The sequence below is a fragment of the Panthera tigris genome, chromosome B4 (assembly GCF_018350195.1).
Source record: "Panthera tigris isolate Pti1 chromosome B4, P.tigris_Pti1_mat1.1, whole genome shotgun sequence".
NCBI lineage: Eukaryota > Metazoa > Chordata > Mammalia > Carnivora > Felidae > Panthera > Panthera tigris.
Genome location: NC_056666.1, coordinates 70054375 through 70079726, shown reverse-complemented (window position 1 = coordinate 70079726; position 25352 = coordinate 70054375). Strand labels below are relative to the sequence as shown.

General features: G+C 34.8%; 1 protein-coding gene across 1 annotated transcript in view; it reads left to right on the top strand.

Annotated features, from left to right (window-relative positions):
• The window catches only part of ADAMTS20 (ADAM metallopeptidase with thrombospondin type 1 motif 20), a 171295-nt gene extending 147395 nt beyond the window's left edge, over window positions 1–23900 (top strand). The window contains exons 37-39 of the mRNA XM_042990808.1: window positions 3281–3372; window positions 21228–21332; window positions 23706–23900. Coding sequence (XP_042846742.1) covers window positions 3281–3372; window positions 21228–21332; window positions 23706–23795 — 287 coding nt within the window. The 3' untranslated portion in view covers window positions 23796–23900. The remainder of the gene's footprint in view (window positions 1–3280; window positions 3373–21227; window positions 21333–23705) is intronic.
• Window positions 23901–25352: the final 1452 nt, after the last annotated feature.

Below are 25352 nucleotides of genomic sequence, written 5' to 3'. Positions count from 1 at the left end.
GCCCAGAGCCCGACGCGGGGCTCGAACGCACAAACCGTGAGATCGTGACCTGAGCTGAAGTCGGGCGCTCAACCGACTGAGCCACCCAGGCGCCCCAAGAAATTTTAAAGAAGTACACTTTTTTAGGATTTTCTAACAGAAGGAATATGGGGATTAGCAGCATACAATATTTAGAAAGATTTCCAGAATAACAGAATGGATGGTAACACAGTTCATTGAGATGAGAAATATAGCAAAATAAATAAGTTTGCAGAAAAAGGTAGTGCATTTAGTTTGGGTATGTTGAGTTGGAGCTATCTGTGGGTTACGAGGGTAATGATGGAGAAGATAGTCGCAAAGCATGCTTGATTTGAAAGTTGTATTTGCTCTGCCTCCGCCCAACCCGTAAGTGCCAGCATAAGCAGTGGTGTGAGGATAAATGTTTAACAACCAGCATTTAACAACCAGGAAATAACATCTGACTTGTAGAATTTGCCAGTGTCTGTAGTTATATATATTTCCACCATGCCAACTTCAAGCTACCAACATGAGCTCATTGTACATGGAGTTGGGAAGAGGCACACCCAACTGGTTCTCATGATTTGGCACAAGCTGACTCTGGCACATAACTGAAAGCCTCCTAGTCTTGGAAACTGCCATTGGTGATATATTTCCAGCAATGCCCCCTTTGGGATTGCCTTTAGGGGATTGGTGTCATCATAGGGGGCATGCAGTAGTCACGAAAAGTAATGCAGTAGTCATGAAAAATCATGAAAAGTAAAGTGATATAAGTCACACAGAGAAAGACAGATACCATATGTTTTTACTCTTATGTGGATCCTGAGAAATTTAACAGAAGACCATGGGGGAAGGGAAGGGAAAAAAAAAGGTTAGAGAGTGAGGGAGCCAAAACATAAGAGACTCTTAAAACCTAAGAACAAACTGAGGGTTGATGGGGGGTGGGAGGGAAGGGAAGGTGGGTGATGAGTATTGAGGAGGGCACCTGTTGGGATGAGCACTGGGTGTTGTAAGGAATCCAATTTGACAATAAATTTCATATTAAAAAATTTTTTTTAATTAAAAAAAAAGTAAAGTGATTTAAAACAACATTAGTGGAGGTGACATCCACTAACTGGAAGACTGTTGATTGAAATATTATTTAAGTGATTCAAGAATGATTTTAGGGTTCCTTCCAACCTGTTTTTGATCCAATGACTCTATTTTTGATACTTCATACAGAATCCCCAGCGTTATTGCCAAACAAGTTTTGCTAACAATTTTAGCAAATGTAAGATTCAAAAGAAAATAATAATACAATGTAGTAATATATACATTATTTACATATACACATATATATGCATAGATACATATATGTATAAATATATGTGGTCTATAAGCACTTATGTGTTGCTTTGTCATAATTTGTTAAACTTTAATGTTTTTTCTTCTGTAATTTGCTCCTGACCCCACTTTATTTTAGATATTCACTATTATGTAAAATATAATAAGGCATTTCGGTTTTTAAAACTTTTTGATTAATTACTCATGTACCTGCCATTTTTAGGGTAATTTTTGAGATAAACATTTTTTATTTAAAAATTATTTATTGGTGGACTTCAAGCTGTATTGCAAAGCTATAATCATCAAGACAGTATGGTAGTGGCACAACAGACACTCAGATCATGGAATAGAATAGAGAACCCAGAAATGGACCCACAAATGTATGGCCAACTAATCTTTGACAAAGCAGGAAAGAATATCCAAGGGAATAGAGACAGTCTCTCCAGCAAATGGTGCTGGGAACCTGGAAAGCAACCTGCAGAAAAATGAACCTGGACCACTTTCTTATACCGTACACAATAAACTCAAAATGGATGAAAGACCGAAATACAAGACAGGAGGCCATCAAAATCCTTGAGGAGAAAGCAGGCAAAAGCCTCTTTGATCTTGGCCGCAGCAACTTCTTACTCAACACGTCTCCACAGGCAAGGGAAACAAAAGCAAAAATGAACTACTGGGACCTCATCAAAATAAAAAGCTTCTGCACAGCGAAGGAAACAATCAGCAAAACTAAAAGGCAACTGACGGAATGGGAGAAGATATTTGCAAACGACATATCAGATAAAGGGTTAGGATCCAAAGTCTATAAAGACCTTATCAAACTCAACAGCCAAAAAACAATCCCGTGAAGAAATGGGCAAAAGACATGAATAGACACTTCTCCAAAGAAGACATCCAGATGGCCAACTGATACATGAAAAAATGCTCCACATCACTCATCATCAGGGAAATACAAATCAAAACCACAATGAGATACCAGGTTACACCTGTCAGAATGGCTAACATTAACAACTCAGGCAACAACAGGCAACAAAATGTATATTTATACATGGCAAGGATGTGGGGAATGAGGATCTCTTTTGCACTTCTTGTGGGAATGCAAACTGGTGCAGCCACTCTGGAAAACAGTATGGAGGTTCCTCAAAAAATTAAAAATAGAACTACCCTATGACCCAGCAATTGTACTACTAGGTATTTACCCAAGGGATACAGGTGTGCTGTTTCGAAGGGACACATGCACCCCCATGTTTATAGCAGCACTATCAGCAATAGCCAAAGTATGGCAAGAGCCCAAATGTCCATTGATGGAGGAATGGATAAAGAAGATGTGGTGTGTGTGTGTGTGTGTGTGTGTGTATATGTGTGTGTGTGTGTGTGTGTGTGTGTGTGTGTGTATGTGTGTGTGTGTGTGTATGGTTTCAAATATGAAATCTTGCCATTTGCAACTACATGGATGGAACCAGAGCATATTATGCTATGCAAAATTAGTCAGAGAAAGATAAATATCATATGACTTCACTCATATGAGGATCTTAAGACACAGAACAGATGAACACAAGGAAAGGGAAGCAAAAACAACATAAAAACAGGGAGTGGGACAATACATAAGAGACTCATAAATATGGAGAACAGAGGGTTAGTGGAGGTGTTGTGGGAGGGTGGATGGGCTAAATGGGTAAAGAGCATTAAGGAATCTACTCCTGAAATCATTGTTGCACTATATGCCAACTAACTTGGACGTAAATAAAAAAATTAAATTAAATTAAAAAATACTAAAATAAAAATTATTTATTGAAAACCTGATATATGTTATGTAGTATAATTTGTAGCATATTTGCTTAAAACTTTGAATTAATTATATAAATATATTTAAGAATGTAATATAAAGACTGTATGCTTTGCAGTGAAGACTGGAAAGTATACAATGCCTCAATACTAAAAAGGTTCATTTATTTTTTAGCCACAGACCTTCTTTTTGCCCAGACAATATTTGGAAAAGCAGTGCCATTTGCCACAGCTGGAGATTGCTATAGTGCTGCCAGATGTCCACAGGTATGTCATGTTTGTTTATTTTTCCCTCACTGTAAAAAAAAAAAAAAAAAAGGATACTCTTTCTCTTAATTTTCTTGACCATAATATTGCAAGAAACATAAGTAAATAGAAAATATGAATTTCCTATATGAATTTTATTTCAAAGGTTATAGATAAATTTTGGAGGAAAAATACCTTTGCCAATTTTAAGTTTGCTTTAGAGGTGTAATAGCGAGGATTTTCAAATTATTCAGAGCCTATTTCTCCTTCCATGATGCATTTTCATTTTTAATCTTTCTACCCAGTCTGTATGAAATGAACGTATGTATATAACAAAGTAAAAAACTGGATCACAAGCTTGTGACTTTCTTATACTTCTGCTAACATTGGCTATATTAGCTGTCTGGGTGTGTACCAGACCCAGAGTAACTTTCTATTATTTGTGAAATAGTATATTTCCATGACTTTATTCTTATTTTATTTTTTATATCCAGAGTTCTCTTCACATACCCTTTATGCCATCTCTGTGATTTCCAGTGTAGAGTATGCTTTCTAGAAGAAATTTACTATCCCATTTTTAGAATTTTTTTTTATTTTAATAAAAAAATGAGGGAGAAAGGAATAGAGGGGGGAGAAGGAGAGAGAGAGAGAAAGAGAGATAGAGGGAGAGAATCTTAAGCAGGCTCCACTCTAAGCACAGGGCCTGTTGCGGCAATCCCAAGACCCTGGAATCATGACCTGAGCTGAAATCAAGAGTCAGGCACTCAACTGACTAAGCCACCCAGGCACCCCTTAACGAGAGATTTTATAGAGTCTATGTGAACAACAGTGTTATGATAAGATGGAGAAATGTAAGCTAGATTAATGTAGCATTGTTAGGCGGATTCATAACTAATTCAAAAATCATGCACAAGAGGTAATAATTATACTATTGATATTTTCAAGAGAAGTGGCTAATGGTTTGCCATAGCCCTCTCGTCTTGGAATTTCCCATTCACTATTTTAACCATCTGACAGAGAAGTTATACTTATGTTAAAAAGAGAAGGCATTTTCTATATTATAAAAGGACACTTAAAGGAGATCAAAAGACACTAGAACTATGGACTCAAATGAATAAGAAAAAATAAATTTCTAAATTTTAGGTACAGAAATGCAAATAGAACATAGTGATGTGATATGAAAAAGACTGAGGTGTTTTATTCAACCACCACAAGTTCAATATGACTCACATAGATTATGGAGTAATTTCTAAACCACCCAGTATAATCATTAAGTACCCAAACACAGTATCAACACCAAAAGATTTTAAATCTCTGTCTGGAAAAGGTAAGTTTTTAATCTGTCTAGGAGTGTAGGAGGCAACAACCAGGGGAAAAAAGGAGAGTTTACATTATGTCACATAAGGAAAATAAAGGAAGCTAGGAAAAGAATGGGAAGCTATGGTAACTATCTTTAAATATTTAAAGAGATCCATGAAAGAGGGGTGAGGTCAGTACGTGTTATAGGGCAGAAGATTCCAGCTCAAGCTAAAGAAGGCTTTTGACAAGGGAGAGTTGTCCAGTAAAAAGACCCCCAAGATCTGGGGCCCAAATAAATCACGAATTTTTGCCTATGGTTTTTATAAATTAGTCTTGTATCCTGCAACCCTGTTGAATTCATTTTTTAGTTATAATAATTATTTTCTTGGATTCTTTGGAATTTTCTATATACACAGCAATGCCATCTAGAAATAAAGATAGTTTTACTTCTTCCTTGGCAATCTGGATGCCATTTATTTCTTATTTTGCCTCATCACCCTGCCTAAAACTTCCAGAGCAGTATTAAATGAAAGTGATGAGAGTGGACATACTTGTCTTGTTCCTGATTTTAGGAGAAAAGCATTGAATCCATCATGAAGTGTGTTAGCTGTGGATGTGTTACAGATCCCTTGGATCAAGTTGAGGAAGTGCCCTTCTATTCCTAATTTAAGTGGTTTTATAATGAAAGAATGTTTGTTTTTGAAATACTTCTGCATGTATTGAGGCAATCCTGTATCTCTTGTCCATTATTGTGGTGATATGGTATATCGCACTGGTTGACTATTGTATGTTGAAACAACATTCCTGGGAGAAATCCCATTTGGCCTTGGTGTATATTTTTTTTTATATGTTGCTAGATTTGATTTGCTTTGTTGGGAATTTTTCATCTATTTTCATAAGGCATATTGGCCTAATCATTTTCTTTTCTTGTGAGGTCCTTATCCAGTTTTGGTATCAGGGAAATATTGGCCTTGTAAAATGAATTGGGAAGTATTCCCTCCACTTCTACTTTTTTGGGAGAGATTGTAAATAATTAATTCTTATTTTTCCTTTTCTAACAATTTTAATTCCAGTTAACATTTAATAGTTAATGTACAGTATTATGTTTCAGGTGTACAGTATAGTGATTCAGCAATTCTATGCGTTAGTTAGTGCTCATCATGATAAATGTACTCTTAATCCCCATCACCTATTTCATATGATCATTCCCCTACCCACCTCTCCTCTGGTAACCATCAGTTTGTTCTCTAAAGTTAAGAGTCTGTTTCTTTGTTTGTCTCTCTCTCTCTCTCTTTTTTTCTTTGCTCATTTGTTTTGTTAAATTCCACATATGAGTGAAATCATATGGCATTTGTCATTCTGACCTATTTCAATGAGTATTATACTCTCTGGATCCACCCATGTTGTTGCAAATAAAAAGATTTCATTCTTTTTATGGCTGTGTAATATTCCATTATATATTTCACCTCTTGGGCTGCTTCCATAATTTGGCTATTGTAAATACTGCTGCAAGAAACATAGAGATGCATGGAATCTTTTGAATTAGTGTTTTTGTATTTAGGGATAAATACCCAGTAGTGTGATTACTATATCATAGGGTAGTTCTATTTTTAATTTTTTGAGTAACCTCTATACTGTTTTCCACAGTGGCTGCACCAGTTTGCCTTTTTACCAACTGTACTCTCTTTTTCTCCACAACCTTGCCAATGCCTGTTGTTTCTTGTGTTGTTGATTTTAGCCAATCTGTTAAGTATGAGGTGATATGTCATTGTGGTTTTTATTTGCATTTTCTTGATTATGAGGGATGATGAGCATCTTTTCATGTGTCTGTTGGTCATCTGTATGTCTTCGTTGGAGAAATGTTTTTTCATGCCTTTTCTATTTGCTATTGGGTTTTTTTTGTTTGTTTGGTGTTGAGTTGTGTAAGTTTTTTGGATACTAACCCGTTGTTAGATACGTCATTTACAAATACCTTCTCCCATTCAGTAGCCTTTTAGTTTTGTTGATTGTTTCCTTTGCTATGCAGAAACTTTGTATTTTGATGTCATACCAATAGTTTATTTTTGCTTTTGTTTTCTTGCCTCAGGAGACATATCTAGAAAAATGTTGCTACAGTCAATGTGAGAGAAACTACTGCCTATGCACTCTTAAAGGGTTTTTATGGTTTCAGGCCTCACATTTAGGTCCTTAATCCATTTTGAATTTATTTTTGGTATAGTGCAAGAAAATGGTCCAATTTCCTTCTTTTGCATGTAGCTATCCAGTTTTCCCTGAACCATTTGTTGAAGACACATTCTTTTTCCCATTGCTTATTCATTCCTCCTCTGTCAAAGATTAATTGAACATATAATCTTGGGTTTATTTCTGGGTTTTCTCTTCTATTCCATTGATCTATGGACCTATTTTTGTGTCAGTACCAGTAATATAACTTGAAATCTGGAATTGTAATACCTCTAGTTTTGTTTCTCCTTTTTAAGATTGCTTTGGCTATTCAACAAATTTTAGAATTGTTTGTTCTATGTTTATGAAAAATGCTGGTGGCATTTCGATAGGGATTTCATTAAATCTGTAGATTGCTTTGGGTAGTGTAGACATTTTAACAATATCTGTTCTCCAAACCCATGAGCATGGAATCTTTCAATTTTTTGTGTTGTCTTCAACTTCTTCCAGTGTTTTCTTCTTCTTCCAGTGTTTTCTGGTTTTCAGAGTAGAGGTCTTTTACTTCTTTGTTCCTAGATATTTTATTGTTTTTGGTGCAAATGCAATTGGGATTGTTTTCTTAATTTCACTTTTTGCTACTTCATTATTAGTATATAAGAATGTAACAGGTTTCTATACATTGATTTTGTATCCTGTGACTTTACTGAACTCATTTATCAGTTATAGTAGTATTTTGGTGGAGTCTTTAGGGTTTTCTGAACATAGTCTCATGTCATTTGCAAATGGTGAGAGTTTTACTTCTTCCTTACCAATTTGGATGCCTGTTATTTCTTTTTGTTGTCTGATTGCTATGACTAGGACATCCAGTACTATGTTGAATAAAAGTAGTGAGAGTGGACATCCTTGTCATGTTCCTGGTGTTTGGGGAAAAGCTCTCAGTTTTTCACTATTGAATATAATGTTGGCTATATATTTTTCACATGAGGCCTTTATTATGTTGAAGTATGTTCCCTTTAGACTTACTTTGCAGATTTTTTTTATTATTATGAATGGATATTGTACTTTGTCAAATGCTTTTTCTGCATCTATTGAAATAATCATATGGTTTTTATCCTTTCTTTGTTGATATGATGTATCATGTTGATTGTTTTTTTGAATATTGAACCACAATTGCATCCCAGGAATAAATCCCACGTGATCCTGGTGAATGATTTTTTAAATGTATTGTTGGATTCTGTTTGCTAGTATTTTGTTGAATATTTTTGCATCTATGTTCATGAGAGATATTGGCCTATAGTTCTCCTTTTTTGTGGTGTCTTTTTGGTATCAGGCTGATACTAGCATTATAGAATGAACTTGGAAGTTTTCCTTCCTCTTGTATTTTTAGGAATAGTTTGAGAAGTTTAATTCTTTGAATATTTGGTAGAATTCACCTGTTAAGCATCTGGTCCTGAATTTTTGGTTTTGGGAGTTTTTTGATTATTGGTTCCATTTTATTTCTGGTAATTGGTTTGTTCAAATATTCTATTTCTTCTTGCTTTAGTGTTGGTAGGTTATATGTTTCTAAGAACAAAGAGACCAACACCTGATTTTGTTGCTTTTCTCTTTTTTATTTATTTCAGCAAATTTTAGTCTGTTCTTTACTATTTCTTTATTTCTGTTTGCTTTAGATTTAATTTGTTCTTTTTCCAGTGTCTTAAGGTGGAAGGTTAGGTTATTGATATATCTTTTTTCTCTTTTGATATAGGCATTTACAACTTTAAATTTCCCCTTATGCACTTATTTTGCTGCATCCTCTGAGTTTTGGTGTGTGGTGTATTTATTTCCATTCGTCTTAAAGTATTTTCATTATCACCTGTGAGGTCTTGTTTGACTTATTGGTTCTTTAAGAGTGTAGTTTGAGGGATTCCTGGGTGGCTCAGTCGGTTAAGTGTCTGACTCTTGATTTCGTGGTCAGATTGTCATCTCAGGGTCATGAAATTGAGCCCCACATTGGGCTCCATGCTGGTCATGGAGACTGCTTAAGATTCTGTCTCTCCCTCTACTGTTTGTGCTCTCTCTCTCTCTAAAAAAATGTAGTGTTTGAGTCCCACATATTTGTGAGTTTTCCAAATTTACCTCTGTTACTGAGTTCTTTCCATTGTGATTGGAAAATACACTTTGTATTCTTCATTCTCTCAAATGCACTAAGTCTTGTTTTATGGTATAACATATGGCTATTCTGGAAAATGTTCAATATGTGGTTGGAAAGAATGTGTATTCTGTTGTTGGTGAAATGTTCTATACATATTTGTCAGGCCTTGTTGGTTTGAAGTATTGTTCAACTTTTCCATTCCCTTGTTTATCTTCTGCCTAGCTGTTCTAGTCACTGAAATTTTGCAACTATTGTTGAATTGTCTATTTCTCACGTTAGTCTTATTTCATTTACTTGGTATTTTATTCATTTACCATGGGGTTTTTATATATGATCATGATTATAATTGTCATAATTTCCTGATATATTGACACTTTGTCATTATAAAATGTTCTTTATCTGAAGCAGCATTTTTTTGTTTGTTTGTTTTAAAGGTCTAATTTATCTGACATTAGAATGGCCACTCAGCTCATAGATAGTACATGATATATAATTTTATCCCATTTACTTTTAACCTATTTATATCTTTGGATCTTAAGAGTATCTTCTATAGAGAGCACTTTATTGGATCTCCGCCTTTGAATTGAGTTGTTTGATGATATTGATGTACCATTTTACTTTTTGTTTTCTGTATGTCTGAAGTTGTTTTTGTTCCTCTATTCCTTCTTTACCACTTTCTTTTTTTAATTGAATGTTTTTGAGTGTAACGTTTAATTTCCTTAATAATTTTTTCACTATATTTTTTTAATTGTTTTCTTACTTGCTGCTTAAGGGGTTACAATATACATCTTAACTTATCAGAATCGACTTCAGATTTACACTACCTAATTTTGAGTGAAATATAGGAATTTACTCCTTTATATGCTCTATTTCCTCTTCCCACTTTTGGTGTTATATTTGTTACTTGACCTACATATGAAAAAATCCACATTACGTTTTTATAATAACTTTCTATAATTTTATGATTTTTAGAGAATATGAGAGAAGTAATGAGAGGAATTACATATTCATAGAGCTTTTTATGTGAACCTTTTTATTTAGCATTTCTAGTTTTCTTCTTTTCTTCCTGTGGATTTGATTTATTGGCTGGTGTTATTATTTCCTTACTCTCAAAGAGGTTTGCTTCCACCTGCCTCATTTTTGCTATTATTATCAAATATATTACATTTCTATATATTATAGGTCAATAATATAATCATATACTTATTGGTTTATAAAATTGTTTTAAAATAAGTTAAGGGAAGAAAGGAAAAGAAAGATGCAATCATAATGTCTTTTATAATTACCTAGACAATTACCTTTGCCAGTACTCTTTGGTTGTTTTGTATTAATGTCTGGTGTTACTTGATTTCAGCTTGACAAACTTCCTTTAGCATGTCTTATAAAACAGGTCTACTAGTGACAAATCCTCTCTGTTTTGTTTATTTTGAAAGTTTTCATTTGGCCTTCGTTCTTGAAAGATTGATTTGCTTGTTATAAAATTCTCAACTTACACTTTTTATTTTTCAGCACTTTAAATATGTCACCCGACCTTCTTCTAGCTTATAGATAAAAACATGGAGGTCAGCCGTGTATCTTATTGGGGTTCTTATGTATGTGGTTATTTATCTCTTGATGCTTTCAGATTTTCTCTTTGTCTTTGACGTTCATCTTTACTGTCACATATTTGGATGTGGATCTCTGTGTATCTACCAAACTTGAAATCTATTGAGTTTCTTGGATGTATAGATTAATGTGTTTCACCAAATTTGGAAATTTCAGACATTATTTATTCAAATATATTTTCTGCTCCTGTATCTCTCCCTTCCTTCTGGTGCTTGCATTATGCACATGTTGGTGTACTTAATGGTGTATCCATTTGTTTCTCTGAGGCTCTGTTCATTTTTTCTTAATGCTTTTTTTCTCTCTGTTCTTCAGATTATGTAATCACTATTGATACCTGCTCAAGTTTGCTAATTCTTTCTTCTGCCTGCTTCAATCTACTGTTTGAGCCCCTATAGTGATTTCTTTTGTTATTGTACATTTTAACTCCAGAATTGTCCTTTTGCTCTTTATTTAAATGTAACTTCTGTCTCTGTATTGATATTCTCTATATGATGAGACATTATTATCATACCTTTCTTTAAAACATGGTTTTCTTTAGTTCTTTGAACATATTTATAATAGCGGCTTTGAAGTCTTTATCTGCTCAGCCAGACATGTGAAACCTGTCAAAGGCAGTTTCTATTGCCTTTTCCCCCTGAATGAGTCATCCTTTCCAATTTCTTTGCATATCTCAGTTTTTTTCTTGAAAACCAAGCATTTTAGGTAATGTATTTTAGTAACTATGGACACTAAATCTCCTCTCCCCTCTCCTCTAGGACTTGTTTGCTTGCTTGTTTGTTTGCTTAGCTCCTTGGCTGGATGATTTTGGTGGCATCTATTTTCTCTGTAGTGTGCAGTCTTTGATGTCACTCCTTGGATGGCACAGCCTTGGACATGTACAGTCACTCTAATCCTCCTGGAATGATAGTGTTTTTAGCTGAGATCTCTTTGTCTCTTTCCTAACTCTCCATGAAGTTTTCTTTTTTAATTTTTTTTTTAACATTTATGTATTTTTGAGAGAGACAGAGTGTGAGCAGGGGAGGGGCAGAGAGACTGAAACACAGAATACGAAGCAGGCTCCAGGCTCCGAGCTGTCAACACAGAACCCAACGCGGGGCTCGAACTCACAGACAGTGAGATCATGACCTGAGCCGAAGTCAGACGCTTAACTGACTGAGCCACCCAGGTGCCCCAAGTTTTTATTTTTATTCCTAGTTTGCGCATTAACTTTTTTAAAATTTAAATTCGAGTTACTTAACATACAGTGTAGCCTTGGCTTCAAGAGTAGAACCCAGTGACTCATAGCAGAAGTGCCCTTCTTAATGCCTATCACCCATTTAACCCATTCTCCTCCTACTTACTCCCTCCCAAAACCCCCACTTTGTTCTCTGTATTTAAGAGTCTCTTCACACCTGTCAGAATGGCTAAATTAACAGCTCCAGAAACAACAGATGTTGGCACGGATGCGGAGAAAGGGGAACACTTTTGCACTATTGGTGGGAATGCAAACTGGTGCAGCCAGTCTGGAAAACAGTATGGAGGTTCCTCAAAAAATTAAAAATAGAACTAACCTATGACCCAGCAATTGTACTACTAGGAATTTATCCAAAGGATACAAAAATCCATTACGTTTTTAAGCTGGTCTGAATCTATTGATATCATACTCAGCTCTTAGACTCCATTAATTGCTAGATGATTGCTATATTCTTTCAATAACAGCTTGGAGGAGTAAATTACTCCATGGACTAATCCAACTAAATTCAAGCCCTCTGGCCAGGGTAGTATTATAGGTCAAGTCAGACCTCAAGAGGAGCCCTTCTTAACTGTCTCTTTCCTTGGTTCTCTCTGTTAAACTTCAATTTGATCTACCATTTTCCTTGTTGCTCTCATTGAGCTATCACCACTCCCTTTTTAGCTGTGTGTCATTAAAATCTTGTTTTCAGTTGCATCTTTAGTCTTGAAATTCTCCTATTTCTTTCTCAAATAAGCTCATACTCCTTAGAAAAAGGTATGGAACACTCCGAGCTTAACATCATGACTCTATCCTAAGGAAAAAACTTTGCACTAGTTCTGTGGATCTAAGGATAGGGCCAACTTCTCAGAGTAATAATCCTACTTTTTAATAAGCAGGATCCTGAGTCATAGCAGTAACCCCTGCTCTTCTTGACTTGCCCTTCTCAGCATAGAACCTCTGCCCTACCAGTGATTTTGAATGGGGATGATTGGAGCCTTGTGTTCTTGGCCAATCATGCCTGGGGTAGATCTTCTGTTTTATGAGTCGGGACTGAGTGGTGGATGGGAGCTTAGTTATTCTCATCTGTAATAGAGCTTCTGTGGCACAGAACTTCATGAAATGAGAATTGCTGGCAGTTTTCCCCTCCCAGGGAGAAAACTTAACCTTAACAGAATGCTGGAGAAATGGAGCCTTGTGTTCCTATCAAGACTAAAACTGTCATCTTGCTGAGGTAAGAGTAAAGGGCAGGTCATGGTTCAAATGTCATACACATTCCCTCTTCTTACCCAGATATAGTAGATTTTTTGTGAATAAATATTTTTCCATTTGTTGTATAACCTTAGGATTATTTCTAGAGACCTTAAATGGTTGTTGTATTTCATAATTTTTATGAGTTATGGTTTTGTTGAAGAGTGAGGCCACAGAGCTCCTCAAGTTGCCATTCCAGAAGCACTTCCTCTCTTGGTCATATTTTAAAGGTAGATAACTTGGCAGAGAGGGCTCATATTCTCATTCAATCTTTGAAGCTGGCTAGCTCCATGCATGTCCATTCTTCTCCTTTTCTCCTTCATTCATATCGGTCCATCACATAATTGGTCTACTTCCCAGAATGTGACTCTCTGACCCACATCTTCTATTCAGTTCTTTTCCCAGGACAGTCCTTACCTTGATGAACTCCCCCTTATGAAGCCTGACACTGTGTTCTAAAGTCTTCAGACACCTGTTTTAAAGTCAAGGATGTGTAATCTAAACCTTTTAGCATTCTCAGCAATTTTTTTAATCCATATGGATTTTTTTAAATTTATTTTTTATTTATTTTTTTAAAGGTTTTTTTTAAATGTTTGTTTATTTTTAAGAGAGAGAGAGAGAGAGCGGGGGACAGGCAGAGAGGGAGGGGAACAGAGGATCTAAAGTGGACTGTGAGCTGACAGCAGAAAGCCTGATGCGGGGCTTGAAACCACAAACCATGAGATCATGACTTGAGCTGAAGTCAGAGGCTCAACCGACTGAGCCACCAAGTGCCCAAACTCCTATGGATTTTTTAGTAACACTTCCCTTTAACTAGAGATTATTAAATAAAGATTAAATAGAGATTATTCATTCTCAAATGATCAACCCATGTCAAGACTGATGAACTTTGTCCAACAACCCATCCTCCTTATAAGCTATATCATCTTGTCAAATACTTAATGTTATTAGAAAGAAGCAAATTGAGAATGCCACGTAGAGATGTGGAGAGTCTGATACAAGGTCTCACAGATGCCATTACTTTGGAAAGGTTGCCAAGTTCTGGGAATCCAGTCTTTTTTATTACATGTTAAATTGGGCAAGGTCAGGGTTGATGAAATAAAAACTAAATTCACAAGAGAGCTGATAAGCAATTAAATCATGTAACTGTCAAGTGGAATCAAAATTTTTATCTCAGAGTGCCTAGGTGGCTTATTCAGTTAAGTGTCCAACTCTTGATTTCAGCCTAAGTCATGATCTCATGGTTTGTGAGATCTTACATGCTTGGGATTCTATCTCTCCCTCTCTCTCTGCCCCTCCCCCTCTCATGATCACACATACACTCTCTCTCTCTCTCTCAAAATAAATCATTAAACACACTTTCATCTCACTTAACTTTCCTAATGGGAAATATCTAACAGAAAGCTAATTATTATAAAGAGTATTTCGTTTTTTTTAATGTTTATTTTTGAGAGAGAGAAAGAGAGAGAGAGAGAGAGAGAGAGAGAGAGAAACAGCATGAGTGGGGGAGGGGCGGAGAGAGGGAGACACAGAATCCAAAGCAGGCTCCAGGCTCTGAGCGGTCAGCACAGAGCTCGATGTGGGGCTAGAACCCATGAGCCATGACACCCCAATAAACAGAATATTTCTTTTTTTTTTTTTTAACGTTTATTTATTTTTGAGACAGAGAGAGACAGAGCATGAACGGGGGAGGAGCAGAGAGAGGGGGAGACACAGAATCGGAAGCAGGCTCCAGGCTCCGGGCCATCAGCCCAGAGCCCGACGCGGGGCTCGAACTCATGGACCGTGAGATCGTGACCTGAGCTGAAGTCGGACGCTTAACCGACTGAGCCACCCAGGAGCCCCATAAACAGAATATTTCTTGTTGAGCTTGATATCTGAATAAGAGGCGTTAGCACAGTTAGGTTTTTAAATGATACTATAGTTATTTCCATTAATTTCTAACCCTTTATTTAATTTCTCTGTGACCCCATTTCTCCCCTATAATATCTTGAGAAAGTTATGTAGTTGTAAACTGGGCAATCCCATTTCATAGTTAGGAGAAGCAGACATTCCATGTTAATAACCTGTCCAAGGTCCTTGAGAAAGTCAGAGGCAGAACCAGTACAGTAATAAAATATTCCTCTCTACTCATCAAGGTGAGATGCCTCCCTCATGTAGTTCTCCAGGCATTTCTGGAATGCCAGGTTTTATTTCCCAAATTAGATGTTAGCAAGCATAGATAGGTATGTGCTGTGAATAGGAAATTTACCTATCTATATTCATTCTCTACAATTCAACCGGCTGAGGTTTATGTTACCAAAAATACAAACTGTCCAGTATTCTTAGAGGTGTTCTGTCAAATATATAAACCAGATTCTGTGTTAAGTTATACAACATTTGCATGAATACTCTCCAGATGTTTGATGTCACAGAAAGAACTTATTTTGTTTGGGATTCATCAAAACCACATCCTCTGTGTTTGCATATGACAGGGCACTCTGGGACATGAATTCTAAAAAGAGAATGGATACATATGGCACTCTTTAGGGAAAATAAACTTTGCCACATCGCAATATAAGATGAAGTTAAGGAGTGTGATGTGACTTTAGAATACATATATCAAAAGTGAAGTAAAGGAAAACCTTTGATACTTTTCAAAGAGCCACAAAAATTGGACAATAAAACCTAATGTGTATCTCTTTAGCTGTTTTATAATTAATATTGATGACACAAGAGCAAGAAAAATAACTACATTCAGCTAATGCAAGTAGATCAGGGTCAGCATCTATTTTGAGAATTCAGAACCAGTCATTAAATATTTCAAACATGTATTTTTTACCATAAGGATACAGAGTTTGATACGCATCCAAAGATCTACCTTTTTGATTATATTGTTTAGATTATCCCTCTCCTTATTTTTGCCTGCTTGATCTGTCTTGTTACTAAAAGTGGTATATTAAAATTTCCTATTGGGGGTATCTATCTATCATCTATCTATCTATCTATCTATCTATCTATCTATCTATCTATGTCTACTTGTATCTCCTATAGTTTTATTTTATAAAAGCCACTGTGTTACTCAATTCATAATATTCATGGGTTATTTTTCATTGTAGATTATGGTTTTTAGTATTTATTTGTCATGTTTTCCTGATTTAAGACTTGAATTCTACTTTGTCCCTTAGTATTATTACCCTTCTTCTTTTCTTATGTTCAGATTCCTGGTATTTTTTTGCCCATCCTTTTAATTTTAGCTTTTATGGATCACTTTATTTTAAGTATGTCTCTTACATACAACAGACTGTTGGGTTTATTTTGCAAGCCTTTTGGAAAATTTATTCTTTAAATAAATTTTATACCCATTCACATTTAAAAAAGTTATGGAGAAAAATTACCTTTTTTTTTTAGTATACAGTTTTAACATATGTACAGATTCACATTACCATCAGTATAATCAGCATATAGGGCAATTCCAAATCTTTGGACCTAACTTCTGGTAAACACTGAACTGTTCTCTGTTGCCATTGTTTTGCCTTTGCTGGAATGTCATACAAATGTCATATAAATGGAAAATACAGTATATAACGTTTTAAGATTGGCTCTCTTCACTCAACATAATGCCTTTGTGATTCATCTGTGTTGTTGCATGTGTCAGTAATTTGTTCCTTTCGTATTGCTGTGAATTATTCTATCATATGCAAGTTGTACAGTGATCCTATAGTTTGTCCACTCATCCATTGGAAGAACGGGTTGCTTATAGTTTGGGGAGATTATGAATAGAGCTGATATGCACATTTGTGTGCAGGTGTATGTGTGAACATACATTTTCATTTTTCTGGGATAATTACCTGATTAATGGGATTGTAAGGTCATAGGGACTGTGTATGTTTACCTTATAAAAAACTACCAAACTGTTTTAAAGAGTAGCTGTACTATTTTGTATTCCCACTAGCCAAGATTAAAGTTCTAGTCGCTTTGCTTCCCTGTTAGCACTTAGTATTGTCAAGTTTTGTTTTCTGCCCCATCATGTTCTGTGGAATCTCATTGTGGTTTTAATTTGCATTTGATTCACAGTTAAATATGTTAAATACCTTTCATGTCCTTATTGGTCATCTGCATATCCACTTTGGTGAAGTGTTTTTTCAAGACTTCTACCCATTTTAAAAATTGGATTGTTCATTTCCTACTGTTTAATTTTGAGAGTTCTTTACATATTCTGGATACAAGTCTCTTGTTACATAATATATTTGCAAATATTTTTTCCTGATCTGAGCCATAGCTTTTCTTTCAAGTGTCTTTCACACAGCAAAATTTTTAAATTTTAATGAAATCAAATTTATTACTTTTATGCTATATGGGTTGTGCATTTAGTTTCATATTGAAGAACTCCTTGACTAACTCCAAGTGACAAAGATTTTCTCCCATGTTTCCTTCAAAAATTTGTATAGTTTTATAGTTTTACCCTTAGACCTGTGGTTGATTTTGAATTAATATTGTGTAAAATCTAATGGATTTTGCATGTAGACATCCACTTGTCCAAACACCATTTGTTGAAAAGACAATATTTTCTCTACTTAATTACCTTAACACCTTTGTTAAAAATCAAGTGGACCTATTTTTGGTCCACTTGTGGGTCTATTTCTGAACTTTATTCTGTTCCATTGATCTACCTATCTCTCCAACACAGCAGTGTCTTGGTTATGATAGCTTTATAATAAGTGTTAAAATAAGGTAGTGTGGGTTCTTCAAGTTTATTCTTTTTAAAAATTAATTTAACTATTTTAATTTGTCTTTTCATATAAATTTTAGAATCAGTTCTCTATAGCTACAAAAATTCTCCATGGAATTTTTATTGTGGTTGCCTCAGATTATAGATCCCTTCATGATAAAATATGTACAACACATTTTAGAATTATCAAACTATAATGATGTAATAAGACCACGTGAACCAACCAGTCAATAAAAGAAGTAGAACATTAAAACTTATGTCTACCTCTATAGCTCTTCTCTTATATCCACAACTACTTTTTCCTTTGATGCAGTCAATTAATTACTCAAGACATTCCAATTTGTTGAATTATTGGATATTTGAATCACCTTCCACTTGTGACTTTGCTATTAGAATTTTACATCTTATGGCCGCCTCTTCTAAAAAAGGTTGAGAGTAGAAGAGGAGGTAAACCTCATACTACTTTTAAAACACAAATTTTTAGCAGCTACTTTGAACTAATTTTTTAAGTTAAGGGTTAGGTTTAAGGAGGTATACATTTTACTCTTAAATAAAAATATGAAACTAATATAATTAATTTATCCAATCATTTATTCCTTCTGAAGTCCCATAGGAATGTACCAGTACCTTTTTTTATATACCTGTAATTCTCTACAATGCATTACATTTATTTATATACATATGCTATTTTATTTTCCCCCCTGTTTAGTAAAATATAATTGTCATAGAATATTGCATTAGTGTAAGGTGTGCAAGATAATGATTTGGTTATGTATATATTGCAAAATGATCACCATGGTAAGTTTAATTAACATCTATCACCTCACATAGTTACCAAATTTTTTTCTTTGAATGAGAACTTTTAAGATCTACTCCCTTAGCAACTTTCAAATACACAGTACAGTGTTGTTAACTGGAATTACCATGCTGCCCATTATATTCCCAAAATTTATCTTAAAACTGGAAGTTTTTATCAACTAAGGACATAAATAAAGCTCATGAAAATTAGTCTGGAGAAATGGAGCAATAGATATTTCTAGACCGACTGACTGTGTCAATGACCACCTAAGTCTGTCAGTAGTCAGTCATTTTTTTTCCTTTCATTTCCAGTGTATATACATTTGAATGCTTCCAAGCAACCTTGAGCAGGAGGGTAAAGAATTAAGGAAAGTGTAGAATGTTAGGCTGTGAAAACACCGAATGGCCTGCTGGGGCACTCAGTAAGTGGCTTGTCACAGGAAACCTGCATCACAGAATATACGTCTATTTTTAAGGAGTTTTGTTGGTCAGAGGCCTACTTATGAGTTAATGTGAGATGGAGATATTCAATGCAAAACTTGTAGCAGGTTGACTAAGAATTAGTTATTTACTAATATAAAATACCAAATGTGTCTAGTATTTGCCAATATAAAATACCAATGTGTCTAGTATTAATGTCATTCATTATCATGGCATATGAAAAGTTTATATGTGTATTTGTGTATTCATGTGTATGTAATGCTAAAATTTAATATTTATAATGTTGCACTTAATTCATCCATTCAAAAACACTAAGCCATATTCTGGGCTCTGAGAATACAGGAATGAAACATATAGGTCATATTCTAAATTTATAACCAAATGATATATGTAATATATTTTCTTTGGAATTTATCTAAACATTATTTCTCTTACAGGGAAATTCTGTATATATCAAAATTATATCATAAATGTATTTGAATTTCTATTTTGATTTTAATTAAGAAATAGCTTAGACTTCTTAGCAATAAACTAAATTGATATATAATTGTTTTAGCAATAGTAATAATTCACATTATAAATATATTTGAAATCTATTTCATCTTTGCCTTCATGACAAGATAATATTTTCAATCACATAATGTAACTCCTAATATTTTATCACAGTCTTGCTCAAGATTCATGCATCTTAGGCTATGGGATATAGTGATGTGATCTAAGAAGCTCACTCTGAATCTATGTGTACATGGAACATTGGCAATAAGCTTAATTAGCATTAATTAATTCTACTTTTCAATGTGTAATTGTGTACTGCAAGACATAAATGTGCCCAAATTTTATCCAGTTTTGTCACACATTTTCTCAATTAACAGATATTTGAGGTTTAATATTTAGCAAAGATAGTCTGAAATATTTTGACATGAAAATGGTTCTTGTGTCTTGAAAAGAATTAGATCATAATGCCACTAGGGGGCTCACAGACCATGTGTGTAAATCCTGTGGCATCATACACTTCAGGGCACTTTAAAAAGGGATGTAATTGCTGGGACAATAATATTACACTGACTAGTTTTGTGTAGGGGGTTGAGAAGTAATATTTTTATGGCAACAGAGTAAGGCACATTAACAGGAGAGTCCAGAAAATACATTAAACAGGTGTAATTCATCAGAGAAGTTAGTAAGAAGAGGTCAAGAATAGAAATTGAAGAGGTGTACCTGGGTGACTCAGTTGGATAAGCGTCCGACTTCGGCTCAGGTCATGATCTCGTGGATTGTGGTTTGAGCCCTGTGTAGGGCTCTATGCTGACAGCTAGGAGCCTGGATCCTACTTCGGATTCTGTGTCTCTCTCTCTCTCTGCCCCTTTCCCGCTCATGCTCTCTCTCTCTCTCAAAAATAAATAAACATTAAAAAAATTAAAAAAAAAAAGAAATTGGAGAAATGTGAAAGTCTGGCATTTGTCCCTGTGAACACCCCATCTCTTAGGACTTGCCGATTGCTACAGGGACACGAGCTCTAGCTGTCAAGCCGTGGAGTCCTAGGGTTGGACAGAATTACTTTTGCACAAATAACATTATATGGTATTGATTCAGATGTCTCATATTGAGATTTGTTTGTAATCAATGTTTAAAAAGCTTTAGCTGGTTCACTTCCTTTAGAGTAAGATTATATCAATATTATTTTATTTTTTAAAGAAAGACCCTTGAAAAATAATTTGAAGTGTTTCTTATGTAATTCAAATGGAGGTGTTTTTATCCAAGAGCATTCTTTTTTTTAAGTTTTTTTTTTTAATGTTTATTTTTAAGAGAGAGAGACAGACAGAATGCAAGTGGAGGAGGGGCAGAGAGAGAGGGAGACACAGAATCTGAAGCAGGCTCCAGGCTCCAAGTGAGCTGTCAGCCCAGAGCCCGACAAGGGGCTCGAACTCACGGACTTGGACTGCGAGATCATTACCGGAGCCAAAGTCAGATGCTTAACCGACTGAGCCACCCAGGTGTCCCGAGCATTCTTTTTTTCTTTTAATAATATTAAATGTCTATTTATTGATTTTGAGACAGAGATAGAGAAAGAGAGGGAGAGAGAGAGAATCCTAAGCAGGCTCCACTGTCAGCACGGAGCCTGTCGCCAGGCTCGAACTCAGAACTGTGAGATTATGACCTGAGCTGAAACCAAGAGTCCAATGCCTAACCAACTGAGACACCCAGGTGCCTCCAGGAGCATTCTTAAATATTTTATTAATTCCACCTATTTTGTTTTGTTTACAATCTAGGGACAGTTCAGCATTAACTTGGCAGGAACTGGGATGAGGATATCCAACACAGCAAAGTGGCTTGCTCAGGGGAGTTATGCCTCTGTCATCATCCACAGATCACAAGTAAGTCCTGCTGGACCAAAATGCCTGTCTGAAATACTGTGCTGTGAACTGGAATTAAAGGACCTCTACTTTAGAGTTATAAAGTTAATGACTAATGAGTTATTGCATATATGAGGCATGTTACATATAATGGGGCATAATATTAATCTATGAAATAATGAAACTGGGTTCATTGTTATTAATGTACATGTGTTTTTACGTGCATATAAATCCATGTGTAGGCTACAGATCCTTGAACCGAAATATCAAATGCCAGGGCATAGAGATTTTATCTGGCTTGTTTGGGGCTGCTGACTTGATATGCCAGTACTTCAAAAAGAGGTAGTGCTGTTAGCTATACTTTAATTATTAAAGATGTGGTAGTTTTAATATTTCAAAGTGAGGAGTATATTTTTGGTTTATTTACCTCAGTGCTTTGATTCAGTGATGGGGGTGGTGTTAAAGCCATTTGTCGTTTAACATCTGTTCTTTATAGTTTCTCTAAGAATTAGGACTATTTTTATGGGTGTATGCATATTTTCCTCTGCCTTTATCTAGATAACATCGTACTTGGCTTTTACTGTAGCACACGTATTACGTGTAGAACACATTGAATTTGCTCATACACTGCCCTGGCACATACCCTTTATGAGATGGTTCCTGTTACTTATGGTTACCATGTCTCAGATAGCAGGACTCTATCTACAGTAAATCAGGATCTGTAAGTGTTTTCACCTGTGTGCACCATCGACAGCCCCTGCCCATTCGATTTTAGGGTTTTTCTTTCTTTTGATAGAAGTTACTTTTGTTATACTCCTACTTGTATCAATATTATTTGTAAGTGAAACTCAATTTTCTAATATTCATAGACACTAAGACATTCTATTTCTGAAGACTATGCAACTGAGTTTTAATGAACACCTAAAGAATTTAAATTTTTATCATTTCTGCCATTTGGGTCAGAAGTAGGCTTTTAGAACAAATGGCTATTTTTAAATTTTGATTTGGCATATTTAGGTCTAATCCTGTTTGGTAGAAAGTATGGGAATAAATGAATTACTTGAAGTATATTCTGAGCAGGTCTCAGTGCAAAGAGCTCAATGAAATATTTCACCTTATTTATCCAGCTTTTAGATATCTTTTTGGTATTGTAAAGAGACCACCAGTAGGTGTGACTACTTAGTACAGTCATTCCTTTTGCTTCTTTTGAAGTTCCATTGTAAAGCTTAATTATTTAATCGACTGAGAATTTCGACCTTGATCAAAAATGTTGCATATGAAAGCATTTCCTGAAACCTGAGGCCTGGTGTGAAGCTGAGATGGGTGGAACCCACACTTACGCATGAAATGCAAACCTCTTTTTACTTGCCAGGACATTTTATCCAGATTAGCTTTTTACTTAAACAATCTGGGGATAAGAATGTATGTATATGAATGGGAATTTTTACCGCCATTCCCTTCTTCTCTGCTTACTTACATTCTTGACAGTTAAAAAGCTTCTGAAAGAAAAGACAACTTAAAAACCCCTGATCTCAAAACATTCTTTACCCCCAAATGTTCTAGGAACTCAAAGTTTCCTTCTCTGCCCTCCCTTTTAACATGAAAAACAAAACAAAACAAACAAAAAACCTTATTTTCTCCAGATACTCATATAGGAGCTCAAACTATTTTTTGCCTCATCCTATTAAAATGTCTTCAGTCTTTTGGCTTTTGGTCAAAGATGGAAAGCAGTCTAGAGAGAGCATGCATCACACCCCTTTCACCAGCCTCTGTCTACCTGTTTCTCAGTGAATCGTTCGCTTTTCTTAAAATAGGCGGAAAAAAAAAAGAAAAAAAGAAGAATCTCCCTTCTTAGTCCTTTTCTAATTATAATTACTGCTTTCAGTCCAGTTTTATCCATTTTATCACCTTGTCCCCTTCTATACTTTTCTTCAAACTGCGTTTGTAATACTTCTGTGAGATGTTTAAGGTTAATGGGGGAGAATAGGACTTGTCAGTTAAGGTCAAATTCGTATAATATATTTTTTATTTAGCCTATGAGCTTATGTAAAATCATGTACATATCAGACAGCAAATTGGAAGAGTTTTTAACAAGCTCGCTGAAGCAAATAGACACCTCGATAAAAAATATGTAGTTTGAGATGAATTGTCTAAATTTTAGTGGGGATTATAATCAAGTAGCTAATATGAATCTCAGATTATCCAGTTCCCATGACCACAAATTTCAGCTAAGCCTGAAACGGTATGATCTTTGACCTCAAATGTAATTGTTATAGGAAACTTCGGCTAAATGATTTCAGCCCCATGATTCAAAGCATTTGCTCTTTCTGCCTGTGCGCACAGATACCAGCTCATGTATGGTTAGCCTATATTTCTGCCTCTTCCTATTTTCAGGATGGAACCAAAGTCTACGGGAGATGTGGAGGGTTCTGTGGAAAGTGTATTCCTCACATGACTACTGGTCTCCCAATTCAAGTAATATGAACATTCAGAAATGGGAAGTATGAGGAGATATTCTCTGGAATATCTGCGAATAACCGGTGCTCGTTTCTTTACTCTTCCCTTCCTGAGATTTCCACATCCAAAATGTCTGTGCCTTTTCTTTTCCTTTTCTTTCTTTCTTTCTTTTTTTTTTCCAGGGTGCTCATCAGGGAATCAAATCACTGCTTAATTTTTCCAAAGCCTTCAAAATAAGCTTAACATATATATGATTCTAATCGGGATCTTTTTAAAAGGACACAATAATTTATGGTAGAGTATACAGATATTTGAATGAATTATACCAAGGTAATGTTGCTGTTAACAAACAGCTTGGAATGGATTACAGTTATATTATACCTATAATCGCACATACAAATCTCTACTCAGTACTGAATTGTACAATGAAATGTTTATTCTACTTGTTTAAAATGGAGCAAGTAAAAATTAGGAAAATGAATTTATTTAAAACAACTATAAACATTATTAAATCTGTCAGGTGAATAGCAAATCCATAGTCACATCAAAAAGTACATAGCCATTATACTTTCTACTGATACAGCTTAGATACCTTGTTTTATATTTCCTTTAATTTTTAATTGTGGGTTATGGTGCTTCAAATAAAAAAAATTATCCTGGAAATGCAGTATACTTTTATATTAAAAATGTATGCTTGGGTTAAATACAAATATGAAAATTTGTGGGTATAACACAGAAGATATGATATAGTAGAATTTTACTTAAAACACCTACCTCTAATTTGATTGTACATACAAAAGCAATATGTTGTTTTTATAATGTTTATATTCTGTCTCAATAACTCTTATATATGTATATGTTTACTCTGAAAGATCGTTTCTCAAAAACTATATACTGTACTTTATTAATCAAATAGAGAAATGAGAACAATTGAAATTTTGGAAATCCCATTTTAGTAAACAAAATTATGTTTACATATGCAAAATTTTTATTAGAGATGTTCAAGTTATTTTATATCTGAGGTTCTCAAAGCCAAAACATAAAAGATAGTATACAAAAATTAACTGTTCATGGGTAAATTCTCAGGTATTTAGAGATTTTTTTCAGGTGAATAATTTGTGTACTATATAATAATGTGATTTTAAAAGAATCATAGACAAATAGTATTTTCCTATCGCAACTTCTCTGTAAACCAAAAAATGAATCTACTAATAGATTTTTGCCAGGAAATAGTTAGTGTACTAGTTTTACCCACAAAGTTTTTTTTCCCCAAAAACATTTATTATTATTTATTTTTTCCCCAAACACTTTTTTCCCAAACATATATTGTACCATATAAGGTACTAAGGCTATTTATGCCAGTGTGGTTAGATAAACATTTAGGGATCTCTGTATCAGAAATGAAGTATTTTGCACTATGTGCCTTAAACCAGTTACAATCATTAATACAAAATGTGTAACATTTTCTAGAAATGTTTTCATTCATAATTAAAATCTTACAAACATTTAAATAATAAACATATCTGTGTGATATATTAGCATTTCGTTTTCGTTTTCCTTACATGCAAAAAAATGAGTCCTCCA